This window comes from Olea europaea, unplaced genomic scaffold (assembly GCF_002742605.1).
Source record: "Olea europaea var. sylvestris unplaced genomic scaffold, O_europaea_v1 scaffold2947, whole genome shotgun sequence".
NCBI classification, from domain to species: Eukaryota; Viridiplantae; Streptophyta; class Magnoliopsida; order Lamiales; family Oleaceae; genus Olea; species Olea europaea.
In genome coordinates, this window is record NW_019248075.1 from 19525 (window position 1) to 34347 (window position 14823).

The 14823-nt window shown below is 30.4% G+C and overlaps 1 protein-coding gene across 2 annotated transcripts; it reads right to left on the bottom strand.

Moving 5' to 3' along the window:
- Window positions 1-5520: 5520 nt before the first annotated feature.
- On the bottom strand, window positions 5521-7860 carry LOC111384596 (homeobox-leucine zipper protein HOX11-like). Of its 2 annotated transcripts, none has more exons than XM_023008903.1 (4): window positions 7383-7860; window positions 6623-6918; window positions 6248-6342; window positions 5521-6132 (listed from the first exon to the last, which is right to left on the bottom strand). In XM_023008903.1, exons 1-4 carry the CDS (start codon window positions 7651-7653, stop codon window positions 5814-5816), a joined length of 981 nt encoding a protein of 326 aa, XP_022864671.1. In that variant the 5' UTR covers window positions 7654-7860; the 3' UTR covers window positions 5521-5813. The 2 variants fall into 2 exon arrangements, with proteins under 2 accessions (XP_022864671.1, XP_022864672.1); XM_023008904.1 differs by having other exon boundaries at window positions 5522-6132; window positions 6248-6327; window positions 7383-7856.
- Between the last annotated feature and the right edge of the window lie 6963 nt (window positions 7861-14823).

Consider the following 14823-nt stretch of genomic DNA (forward strand, 5'->3'; position numbering starts at 1 on the left):
AACAAAAAATTTGCTTGCAATAATTGATTTTATAAATCATTACTATTTCACTTATTTTTTCACATTTTTTGATATCTATAGAATCTTTAAAAAAAATAATTAATAGTAATTAATGCATTTAGTCTAATTACTAATTTATAAATAAATAAAAAATTTAAATGTGCGACGTGCGTGTGAAGTGTCCGCAAAGCATGTGGACACTCTGCACAGTGTGTGCACACACTCCGTACTGCATGTCACAAATTTTTTTTAAATTAGTAATTAGACTAAATACATTAATTATTATTAATGATTTTTCAAAAAAATTCTATAGATAACAATTTCAAAGAATGGGATATTGATAGTGCCATACCACCCAAATTCAACATCTTACACTTGCTTGATAACAGCTCTTTGAAGTATTGGCAGACATTATTTTCAATGAAATTATACTTTCGAGTTGTAGGTCAGGAATTAAACTGTCAATACATTGCTAAAAAGTTGTTTAGAAAAAGCCTCTTACAACTTGCAGATAAACTCTAGAGATTATTTCGGGTTTGGTAAGCAATCACAAAACATTAATACTTATTGACTATTATATTCACACTAATAAGGTAAAAGATACTTGGTTAGTTATTTCCCAGATGAAGAAGAAAGACTACCAGCTAGATTCTTTTGTGTATAATAAGATTATTAAAGTTTATAAAGACAATAGGATGTGGAAGAAAGCAAGTGTGCGGAGTAACTCCGCACTTTGCTCATACAAATGCAGAGCAATTTTTTATTTTTTTAGCATCCACAATAAAATTAGCAAAATTAAATATTCGGTATTCCAACAAAAATGAATTCACCAAATTAACATCAAACATCACACTATTCCAAAAAAAATGAATTAACGTCAATTTACCCAACTAACATCATGCAAGACAATATTTTCAAGGAAAATAATTAGCTATGCCGAAGTAGTGCTTTTGTTGGGATTTTGACTTTCTTTTGCAAATCCATTTCATATTATTTCTCAGATGAATTTAAAGTTTTTGTTAATTATTTTAAATTTCCAGTATGATATTTCTTAACAATCAAAATAACACAATACTGTTGCTATACTATTGCAATTGTAAAAATAATTTGCAATATTTCTACATATCACTTCAAAAACTTTCCAATAAACTAAAATTCATACACTAATAAAAATACGATAAATAAAAAATTCGTGCAACGCACGTGACAATGACTAGTAATTTAAATTTGGGGGAGTGCATTATTATTAATTTCCTATCTAAAATTTTTTTGTGAGTTGGACAGTTTGGCTTATAATTACATTTTACTTTGAGATTTAGTGTTGATTTATGAACTGTGGATAGGATGCATGCTAGATTGATTGAAACTTAACCTTGCAAAATTCGATATTATACATGCACTAGGATTGAGTTTGATATAGTGATGAAATGATTTGATTCATTTGTTAGATAGGTTGATTTAATTGGACATAGATGATTTACCTAAACCATATATAGTAAATTATTTATCCTTAGACCAAAGTTAGCACAATTTAGGGGTGATTTATAGTTGTAGAAAGATGCGAGGTGAATGTGGATTCAATGTGTGAAAACTTATGCGTGGATTGTCTTAGATTAACATGATAAACTTGGCGAAAGTCTTAAGTTGGAGGTCGGTTTATTGGAATAGGTATGTTATAGGAGCATTGTACTAATCAAGGCATATACATTTGAAATTTAAAAGCTTCTCTTTGAAGTCTTCATGATTCGAGTAATTAAGTTTGCAAGGGTATCTTAAAACCTCATGCCTTAAAGACATCTAACTTGGGAGTCATCGACCTAAAACTCACTACATGAGTCATTTAGAAGGCAATCAAAGATGAAGTTACACTTGAAACAAAAATTGGCTCTCTTCGAAGCCTTTTTAATTCGGGTCAGTAAGCCTATAAGGGTGTTTAAAACCTGGTGCCCTAAAATCATTTGATTTTGGAGTCATCGGCTCATAGCCTACTATATGGGTTATCTAGAAAGCCTAATGGATAGAATGCCAAAAAAAAACTTGTGTAAAACAGAAAAACTAAGTGCATGAAAAGAGCAAAATAACTAAATACCTTGGTTAAGTCCTAATACTTATTTAAGGAAAATTGACTTTAGATGCAAGATAATTAGCAGAGTCATGGTGATCGAAGTAATCAAATAATCGGAGAATCCTTGTTTATTGAAGTGTTGACTTGCAACTAGTAACGTCCACCTGAACTTGAGAGAGTGAGGATAATAATGAAATATTCAACCTTAGGTTACACACTGGGAACGAGTGAAAATGAATAAGATTTGGGGACTATAATGCAAATACACAAAAGTTGTTTCAGACCTCATGATAAAGATTTAAGAGTGCTCGAAGTCGATTGGATAAAAAAGACATCAAATTGATGAAATATATTCAAAGTATGATCACACATCAAGTTCCAACCGAAAAAATGTATGTACATTTTTAGACTCATATTGAGACCCATTTTTGACATAGCAAATGATTGAATTTGAAAATGTATGTGAAGAAAAGTTGTAACCATTTGAGCTAGCTTTCCAACACATCTTGAATTGCCTCAATCGGACATTGAAAGAAAAAGTTATGATACAAACATTGAATGATGTGTAGTGCAATAGAAACTGACGACAGTGCCCATACGCTATCCCGTAGTGCCCAAGCACTATGCTTCTAATTTTTTTTTCCAGAAAGTCAGTAGTCAGGCGCTCGATTGCAGCTTCTAGGTGCCTCACTGCAGTCAAATAGGATTTTCAAGTAAAATTCATATTTTTAAAAGTCCAACTCCACTAAAACTCCTTCAAGACTTGAAGAAGACATAAATACAATCCTAGAGAAAACAATCGACGGATTCATTTATTGAGATGCAAGAGTCACACTTGGAGATTAAAGAGACTACTTCAAGAGAAAAACAACAAGCAATTCAAAGGTTAAAGCATAAATTGGAAAGGAAGAAAATCTTGGTGCAAGATTGATTTCTTATTCAAAATTCGGTGATATCTTCCATAATAACTTCTTGTTTTCTTTCATTACTATGAGTAGTTAAATATAATTTTAGGGTGAACGATGTAACCCATTTGGGACCCTTTATTTCTTTTATTGGAGATTTTTGTTTGTTATGATTATATATGTGGATTTTAATCATGTTCTCAATGCCTTGACTTTTCTATTATTCAATGATTTGTGAACAATAATTACTTAGAGATGCGAATTCTTTGTTTAAACCACAAATTAAACTTCGGCAAATTAATATAACGTGTAGAGATACTTATATTAATCATTGCGATTATAAATGAATTCTTAGAACTATTATTTTGTTTAACTAAATTTGATTCACATAGAGATATGAAATTCAAGTAGTTAAATAGGCTCAATGAAAATTCGAGAGGGGCAAATTGAATACAATAGGTGAATTCGACCGACCACTAACTTAGGTTTTATGAATCTTGATTTAAGACTTAAATGATTTCAATAGGTGAAATTGTTTTACCCTAATATCCATTTATTATTTGAATTTTCAATCATTCTTTGTGTGCATCCACATATTTTTAGGTAGTTAGATTTAAAATCATAACCAATCATTATTCTATTTTTTGCATCAAATAGAAGTTAGAAATAATAAATTGAGTATTAAAATATAATTTTCGTGGGAACGATAATCCGAACTCAAGAGATTCACTTTACTACTTATTGTGATTTGTACATTTGTGGGATATAAAATCAACAACAATTAATATCATCTAATCAAATAATTTTCTTCTATTGCGTATCATTAAATCTAGTTTTTTAACTTGTATGTTAAGGTAGGACTCAAAAGTGCTCAATGATATTAAGAATAAATTATAGCATAATTTTCCTTATGTTTCTGCAGTAAATGTGCTTTAAAGAATTAATTAATTATTTATTATTCTTATGTACAGTGAATAAATTCACAGAAATTTTACAGAATCATCACATGGGGATGGCCCCACATGAATATTTTATTGCATAAAATAAATCACACACCTCACTATTTTGTGTAATTTGTAACACTTCTATAAAAATTTTCCTTATACATGTAGATTGATTAATTAATTATGGAGCGTATACCATATAAATGAATATACAAGAAAAGTAAAAAGAGTTCAAGAGTTTGATTTGTGAAACCTCATGGAGTTGGTCGAGCAAAATGACAAAAAATAAATATATGCATTCATTAATATTTATTAAGAATAAAGTTTCATTAATTTTGTAATTCAAAAATTGAAAAATCCATCAAGAGCTTCTAATGAAGTCAAACACAATTTCTAGGGGAAAGAATAATAATTGTTCACATGAATGATGAATGTCATCACAATAACGCGTAAACAGTAATGATGATAAACACATATTTCTAATTATCGTTGACAATGATTAGTTGAACTAATCATGACACCAGTAATTGTTATTCCACGAAAGTTTCGCAATGAAAGAAAGTCAATTCAAAATACATGAAGCTCGTGAATTTGTCGCCGGAAGAGATCGAGCATAAGAGTAAAATATAAGAATTACTATAGAAGACAGAGCATATATACAGTGAGAAGAGATTAGAGGCATGGCTGAACTTTGTGTCGAGAGAAAGTTACCCTAACAATATGGCTATTAAACGACAACTCGATAAGGCACTGGCTCGACAGTGACTAAACTGTCCAAGGTCTCTAACATCACTATATTGTGTTTTCTTGACACTATTCTATTAAGTATCATCAACTAATCAAAATTTGAAATCTCCAAAGGAGAAGTCATACCATTCACCTGCCTAGCTTGGTAAGACATTTTACTCATCATTTTTCTTTCTCGAACACAGCACCACATCATCTTTACCCCTCTCGAAATGGTAATTTGTTCATCCATCTTTCTTAAATTAAAAGAATCGCATGTTCTATATCGATACCCACCTCTTTCACTATGTCATGGGCACTATTATCTTGAGAGCCAATTAACAAGAAAATTTTTAGGATATCGTGATCGCATTTGAGACTCTTCGCCTTATTTCGAATCTTTCAACCACAATTTTTAGGCTATCACGATACCACTCAAGGCTCACTACGTGATTTTGAATCTACTCTACACGTGTAGATATTCAACTTGTTCATTTCAATGACCAAGTCTAAAATTTGACCCGTACTAATTTAGATGTCACGTTTCATTCCAAAAGATTAACTTCCAATTTTCATATGAACCCAAGATCAATTGCTTAGTCAGTGTCTTTCGGTTGTCATTTCTCAACACAATTTTGAAATAAAATTTAACAATAACAATCAATCCATGTTCTAAAAAGCGCAAGGAGTGGACGCAAAAATCAAGCTAGATGAGCCTACGCATAAAAAAGCGTAATTCCTTTTTTTTTAATATTATTTATTTTTAAACATTATTCAATCTAAACATTATTTAACAATTAAAATAATACCTACCAAACATCTTAAAATTATAAACTCCTATATTGAACAAAAAAAGTGCGCTTAATGAAAATATGACATGATGAAAAATCAGAAAGTGGCAACTGATCTGTTTCAATAAAATTAATAGCAGTACAAAACGTTTAATTATATAATCAAAACCACTTGTAACTCTGTTAAACTATTCAATACTCTCTCAAACATAATCCCACAAAATTCATCAGCAGACATCAAGCCATTCTACAATAAAAAAATCATTAGTGAAGAAAAATATATTGTAAAAAAATCCAACTCTATGTACATATGCAAAGAACAAAAAAGAAATTACTAGTCCGCGAGAGCTCGAGTAGAAAGGATTAATTTATTTCTCCTTGCTCAAGAAGCAGCCTGTTGAGCGTGCAAAAATGAATATAATTTAGGTTTAGCAAGAGAGAGTCCATTATTAGTAGAGTTCATAGCCGCGGTGGTGGTGGCAGCTGTTGTGATGGAGGGTGTGGCGGTCGAGGTGGTCACGCGCTCGCAAGAAGGGCACATTGCCAGAGTTGTGGCAGGTTGCTGCATGTAAAAAGGTTGTGAAGCCTTTAAAGCTCTTAATTCTTGAATCTCCTTTTGCAACCTCCTATTTTCATCTGTCAGTTTCTCACAGCATCTCTTTAAATACTCACAATCTACCTCTGTCTGCTTCAACTTAGTTCTGCAAATCATAAATGCATCAAATAATTGTTTCATTAAACTGTCACAAGAACCAGCAATAATTTTCTTAATAAATAATTAAAAAAAATAAATTAAAATTTGATATGTACACAAACCTAGCTCTTCTGTTTTGGAACCATACTTCAACTTGGCGAGGACGGAGATTCAACTGCTTTGCAAGAGCAAGCTTTTGTTTCTGCATATCAATGGGCTACAATATAAGCAGAAGGTCATTTTTAACCGTCTAAACTTTCAAATGAGGTGATTGATCAATGGGTTCAGGTCCCATGATTATATTTCAGTCACCCTTTTACAGTAAAATTTGTACAAAAACATCTTAAACTTTTAAACCAGTGATTTAACGCCATTGGATGAAATATGAGTGACAAAATTATGAAATATGGTCGTGTTGATAACAAAAATTTATTAGTTATAGGGTCGAGCAAAATTACACTCATAGATAGAGGTTTAACTGTAGATGTATGACTTACAGGATTGAGGGTGTTGTGTTCTTTGAAGCTTTCTTCAAGAAAAGCAGACTGTTCTTTCGAGAGCCTAAGTTTTTTTCTGGCCATACCATTTTCTTCTTCATCACTTGCTTTTGAAGAAGCCCCTCTGTCTGCTTCAACTTCGTTTGCATCTCTTTTGCCCCTTGTATAAATCGAAAAATCCATCTGAAATGATGAAACTGTGCTGTTTGGAGATGACAGTGCTGCACCATCTTCGACTTCCACAGCCGTTAAGTTCCTTTGGTTTTCGTCCAACCCTTTCCCCGATTCAGTGACCACTGTTGCAGAATTAAGCCATACAAAAGATTAAACCCCACTAACAAATTTAAGAACGTTCGCAAACTCGATCTTTTAGACAAGACAATTTAACAATTTATGAGAATAGGTAAAGGTCACGAGTACCCTTATTATTCCTTACATGTGAAAATAAATCTAGTCTGCTCTCAAGCAAAAGACAGTAACTAAATACAAATATTCTTTTAATAATATTTAAGCTTTTAAAAACAAGTTTAAAAGCTGAAATGAAAAAGAAAATATTACATACGTCTGCAGCTGCGAAATAATCGGCAACCGATATTCGAGAACATAACCACGCAAAGAAAAATCTTAAGATCATTCTGGGGGTGATACAGGTTATAAAAAAAAAAAAAAAAAAAAAAAGGGGAACACAAACGAAAAATCTAAAATTAAGAACTAGAACTAGACACAGAGAAAAAGCATGAACAGAAAAAAATGGCATTACAGTTTTGAGCGAGCCAAGGGAAACGAAGATTTGGTGAATTTTGACTGCGTGGAACAGGAGAGAAAGGCAGAAGATCTAGCTGAAGTGGTAGATCTGATGAAGATCCTTTTCTTTCACCATCATTTCTTGTTTCTTTCTTCTTGATTTCATATTCTCCCTTCATTCCTAAAGCCATGCAGAACCCTAAATCATCTTCGTCAATAATTTTCTGTGACTTGCGAGGCAAAGTGAATCCCTTTGACGTTTCACCCAAACTCAAACCCAACTCCATGAGGAAAAAAACCTAAAAAGAAAAAGAGAGTTGAATTGAATTGCCTTAATTGTTGATTGAACGGGTTGAAAGAAATAAAAGAAGAAGGGTTTGTATAGTATGAGTATCCAGTCTTGGGTCCTGAGCAGAGAGGCTAATCTCATCTACTAACCTAGCTTTGTCAAAGTAAAAGATTGTCCAAAAAATCCAAGATTTTGAAAAACGCACGTGAATCCATATAAAAGTATATACATATATGTTGTATGTGCGTTTCGACGGAGTTGGGGTGGCACGCCCACCTGTCTCTCTGTGGGTGCGTGAGAGAGAGGTGTGTGAGAGAGAGAGAATTGATTTTTTTGTATAAGTAATTATGTCAAGTACATCATAATTTGAGGGCTACGTTTCAGTCGGTATACTATTATTGTTAAATATTCAATACTCTGGAAAGATAGGCCAAGTTAGTATTATCTATATTTTAGGTTTGGCAAATCTATGCTTCCATTAATTGACAAACAATACCATGCATTATTAAATCTTTAAACGAAAAAAATTATCTCACAGGCTCATATTAGCCTAGATTGAGATGGATGGTCATTCGGAAATGTTCATATTCGAACTTGAGTGCTTGTTTGAGATTTTAAATGGACGGTGATTCATTTGATAAAAATCATCTTGGAGCTTGTTTGATCGTTAGAGATTTTAGACAAAACAAATTGCTTGTCTAAACATTTTGCACTCTATTATCAAATGTGGATCTTCTTAAAAGTACAAAAATGAGATCACTAACAAAACAAAAAAAAATTACAATATAAATCTCTATGAATCCAAATTATTAATGGATGGATATTATAATTTTGGGCCAAATAATTTATAATTATAACCAGCGCCCTTTTTTCTTCTTTCTATAAGTCATCACTTATTACTCTATGTCATTTAATTTAATTGTTGTGACAATGAATAATGGGCACTCCACCGCTAAAGGTTGGAATATATGGAGAAGCCTTTATTAAGATTTGATTGCATAATTGGAAAATATGATGCCAAGACTAGACCTATATAGGGCCAACACATTATGAACTATGATTATAAAATTAATTATTAGATGAGAAAATCATTATTTCTTGTAAGCAATAGATTCTATAAACAAAAAGTATTGAATGAAAAAAGTGCTAAATAATAATTTTACTAAATTATGTGAATACAATAATAATAGGATAGTACCTATCCAATAAAAATATAAATTCGACGAGTTTGAGTTAATTTTAGGAAAAATTGCAGCAATGGTCTTTAACCTTTCTCTTTTTAGCAGATTTTACCATAACCTTCATTTTATGCAATCCACGGTCCCAAAATTATATCAAAATTGATCAAGCTTTGACAATTTGGCATGCTTTAAATTGATCAAGTTTTTAAATCAAATATTTTTAAAAGCATCGGGTCAAAATTGATCAAGCTTTGACATTATCGGTCAACTAACGGTAAGATGGATGGTTTCCATCCATTTGGACACCGGGTGCATATTTTTGAAAGGTGTGGAACCGTGGATGATACAAAATGAAGGTTAGAATAAAGTCTGCAGGTTAGGGACCACTGCTGCAATTTTCTCTTAATTTTATATTAAATCTTTTGACCATTCGTTTATAATTTGTTTTGTATTATTTTTGTGAACATTTTTCTTCGTAACTAGTAATTAACCAATCGTTAACTTACGACCTATACAAGTAGTCATGTGGTTCTCGATCAATCTACTTGTCTAGTTTAAGCCTAAAGTTAAATCAAGTAGAAAGCTAGATATTTAGAACAAAATTTATCTCAAGAAATTTTTTAGCTCCTATAAATAAATAAATTAGCCCTTTTCTAGGGTCAAAGAAGACGAATAATATTTATATATGAATTATGAAACAATGACTCTCGGCTGCTTATGCACATCAAATTATGCTGACTGGCCAAAGTTTGGTCTAAACAAAAGGCACACACTTTTGGAACAAAAGATTACATGATTAAATTAGAAAGAAAAAAAAAAAAAAAAAGACACACTAAAAAAATTTGGTCGGATCAACAATAAATTTGATCATAATTTGTTCCAACCACATGTTCTTAATTAAGCTGACAAGCTGACCAAAGTTTAGTATTTCAAGAAAAGTTTTCGAGGATAATGAGTGTGATTGTTCATTGTTAATTTCTAGATGTATTAAACTAATTAATCATAACATTATTACTAATATTATTATTCTGCATGGTATCCAATGATTCTTTAGGTAAAACATGCTTTTTTTTTCTTTTTTTTTTTTAAACAAAAAAATTGTTATTGATATTAATGAGGTTTTTGTGATTATCAAACAATGAATTGCATTTTATCTTTCAACGGTTGCAATAATAAAGTGAACATAATGAATAAAAAGAATTTGATTAACCAATTTGCATGCTAGATACCCTTTAAAAACCAAAATTTAAATGAGTAAGTCTTGTTATTATTTATAAGCTTACACAACGGCATAAATGTGATAAATTTTTTTTTTCTTCCCAAAATTTGACTTGACAAATGATAATAGCTTGTCCAAAAAAATACGAAATTTTTTTTCCCATAACAGTACTTTTACAAAAAAGAATTTTCCATAATTCAGAAACAAAATTTCAAGACAAATCAACCGGCATTGAAACATCATGAAAACGCAATCGAGCATCCCATAAAACAATCTGTCTACTCATGGACCTTATACGTTATTTGCATATTATTTGTATTTAAACGGAAAAAATAAAATACAATTGTATCAATAACTGGGTGGTCCCACAGGCGTGGGGGGTGGCTATTAAATAAAGTTGTGATTAAAATACTCATCTAGAGGAGGTGAAGGTGGTCAGACATGTCATGCTTTTGGGATTATTGCAATTATTGAACTCATGCAAGGCTTTAATGATAAGTATGATAAGCCAGAGAAAAAAGATAACCATACACATAGGTTGGCGTGGGGGTTTTATTGGAAAATGACCAAAAAAAAGGACAGACAGAGATGCTGCCACAGCATCTGTATTAATTATGGCTACACTGTTTTTGTACATTTATTATTATTTATTATTATTATTATTATTATTATTATTGTTTTTTGTCTTTTTTTGTATTTAAGCTAAAAGGAGAATTTATTTTTCCATGCCACTTTTAACATGTTTAAGACTCGTTTGCTTTGTGTTTTAAGTACATTTTCTGTTTTCTATTTTTGAGAGTTAGTTTTAAGATTATTAAAAAGACATTTAATTTGTCATTCTAAAAAACTATTTCCGAAAATAGAAAATTAGATTATTTTACATTAATTTTATTACATGAAATTTGATTATTCAATGAAATATAACAATTTGTTAACATATCATCAAGAAATAAATACTTTTAAAGTTGGTGAATCTCACAATATTATTTTCCTATTACAAAGTAAATTAAAAGAAATAATAAATTGATTTAACAAAACATAGAAAATGAAAAACTAAAATTTAAGTCGTGGACTGCAATTTTTTTTTTATCTATATTGATTTAAATATATTTTCCTAAATTTTTTTATGTAAATAAAAATTAAGAGTTTGAATTAATTTTTTTAAAAAGTTTTTTACAATGTTTATTTTTCTAGAATTTTATTTCTTAAAATTTTAGATTTTATCCTTTCAAAAATTTTATTTTTATAGAAATTTAAAAAATTGTTTTTAACCTTATTTTTGAAAAGCATTTTAAAAAATACTCGACCAAATAATAGTTGAATGTTTTGAAAAATTGATAACTAAAAACAGTTTGAAAATAACAAATTAAAAGCACACTTAGATTTTCAGAGAAAAATATTTTACTCGAATCGTAAAGGCAAATAGATAATTAGATTTTCAGAAAAAAATATTTTACTCGAATCGTAAAGGCCAATAGATAAAAGATCGAAGATAATAATACCAAAAGGCCAAAGTAAAAGAAGGTAAAAAAATTTGAAGACAATGGCTACAATTTGAACTTCATATTTAATGTGTCGGTGAGGGAAAAAAGGGAAAAGAAATGAACATGAAGTAAAGGAGCTATGAAGGGATTAAAGAAATGGTAGCAGTAGCCTTTTATTCAAATTGTTTCCAGTTAACGAAATCTGCCTAAATTATGGTACTGAGTAGTTGATTATTAATCTTTCTTCTTGTTACAAACCTAGTAGCTAATTAGCTATTACAGACGTCACCGTTTTGATCCATAAATTATTTCAAGCTACAATCCCAATCAATTTTTTTCTTCAAATTTTAATATTTTCATGGATTCTTGGCCAAAGATTGGGGATGGTCTCTCTCTCTTTTCGTTTGATATTTTGCATGGTAAAAATGTCTACCATTGCAAAAATATATAATTTGGAAGAATTTAGATCAAAATACCCTTATTAACAATTTGTAATTTCACACTAAGACAAAAAAATGGACATTTTTGCAATATTGTTATTGGCCAATAAAATTTTAACACATAACCTGCCATGTTTATTTCAAAAAGTATACATGTCAAATCACAATAAATGCTATGTTTTTCATTGATTCAGAAATGTCGAGAACGAAATTTTTAAATGTAGAGAAATGTCATGTTCAAAATGAAATGTTATTCTAGACAAATGAAAAAGTGTTCAAATGTCGAGAAAGACATATGAAATATTAAGAAACATTATTTTAATGTAACTTCTTATGGAAGTCACTTCTCAAAATTCGTGACAAATTGATAAAAAAATAAAATGTCGAGAATACCATTTCAAAATGTAGATTTTCATTAAGGGTATAGACAAGTTGACACCACATTCAAATGAATTGACACTTTTCAACTCATACTCTTAAAATTAGACATTCTTAAAAATGCCTCTTTATACATTTATTAGCTGAAAAGTAAGTGAAAATTTCATTATCTCGCCAAGAAAGTTACAAAAAGTGAATTCAATTTTTTTGGGCATGGACATGCTAAAAATAGTTAACTTAGAAGAGTCTTATTAATGGGGTTTAAGCTACAAAATTTTACCTATGATAAATTTTCCAACACGGTAAACATATTTGCCTTACTTTTTAATTGAGGCTAGTGTACATTTTTGTTTTAGTGAGTTTTAAACTACAAAATATTACCTAAAATAAATTATAACACACATAATTAATAAAGAGATGCACAAGAGATATCATTTCAAATTTTATCTAATTAAACACGTGAAATATATTTTATTTTTATTAATAATCTTCTTATTTGACGCTAGTGCATTTTTTAATATGATTTTCTACATACTTGCAGTTTTCAATCTTGACATAAATATAAATTTGAATCTCCTTTCAAATTTTAAATAAATTTATCTTCAAAGAATCAAAAGAAGCAATATGTAGTGTTCGTGTATATGTGGCCCCATCAAGTTCCTTCTCGATAATTATTATTTAAATCTCTTTATTTTATTTACTTATTTTCAACTATATATTTACACAATAAAATATTATGTACATAAACCTAAAATTTTCTCTTATTTTTTAATTATACATTCTTCAAAAATTCACCATTTAAAATTTTATTTTTGCCAAATAATGGCTATCAAATAGGGGATGTTAATAATTATATATTAACTACAAAAATGAAATAATTATAAGTTGATTGGATGGTTTTTCATCCATGATGTCTCGTCCTTTTCTCTCAATTAACATTAGTTGATAAATGATTATTATTAGTTAATAATTATTATTAAGATTGTGATTGTTTTCCCTTTTTTGTCTTTTGCGTGAAGACGCAAAAGATTTGAAATTATAACTAAATATAAAATTATTAAGAAATCGAGAAACAATTTTAACTTGTGCATTATTATTCAATAGGTATGCTAGTTTGAATAACGTGAAATCAATTAATTATGAAGAAAAAATTGAAATCTTATACACGTTTGATGAAAATTAAAATCAATATTTTAATTCAAGTCAAAGTCAATATTAAATTTAACCACCCCATTCATGAAATTCAAAACTTTTCAACCACATATTTTGTCAACTTCTATTAAAATATACTAAAATTTTGATTTTCATTTCCACCTAACACGGGCTTATAATCTTGGGTGGCATGCAATGATGCAAAGTTTACATGCTAGCACTTAAACTTCATTTTAGCAAATTAAGCACCTGTTTGATGATCATTATTGAAAAAAATAGAAATTTTTTTGGAGAATATGTGATTAAAAAGTAAGAACAATTTTTGTATTTATGTATAAAATATTTTATTGTTTGAATATATGACTGAAAATGAGTATGAGAATTAAAGAATTTTATTTTAAAGGGAGACAAGCAAGAGTGGGGTAATTTAATCATTGAAGCCTTCTATATGGAGTGGTGAGGAGGAGGAAAAATTAGCAACTTAGGAATTAATCATTGAAGCCTTCTATATGGAGTAGTGAGGAGTAAAAAGGGTAAGTTTGAAGTTGTATGTAAATATTCGATAGGCAGTATTTGACCAAAAAAAAAAAGGAGAGAGAGAACAAATTTTAGATCCAGTCTAGTTGTGTTTCTTAATTTTAAGCAATTTTTTATAGTTATATATAGTGCACATGGATTACATACTGTCAAAATTATTGACTACAACAGTTTGCTGAGGTGACAGAAAATTCATGATCGAAGCATTGACATCCTCTCACAATTGCTATGGGTCCCGCTGTTAATAAAAAAATGCCAATCTTGAAACTGTGTGTATTCTGTCAAACCGCATATCAGGCCTTATGTTGCTGTAACAAGGATGATATCAGTACTCAACAGTTAAAGTGAATAACGAAATGACCTATGTGTCCCTTTAACATTGCATTTATTCTTCTTTAGAAGGAAATTTCTAATAATCCAAATATAAAAAGGATGACTGCTTCAATTTTTCCAACAATTGCCATTGGTATGAGGCTTTGAGCAAATTAACATGTGCAGCTTTTGCCCCCCAGGGCACATCCGAGTTGGTGGAACAATCACTTCGCTGGGACGCTGGAAGCAAGGGTGGGGAGTTCGATTCCTGGAGTTAACACTGGGAGCCATATGGAGAGGAAGCCATTGGTGTGAACAAACGCCCAGTGAGGAGAGCTCTCTTTGCGGAAGGAGTCCAAATGAGTTGTGGGAACCTGGGAGCCAACAAGGGCACATCCTGCGATTTACCTCCCTGAGCTGCTGAGGGGCCGGAGGTTCAGGGACAAGGATCTAGTCGGACGCAAG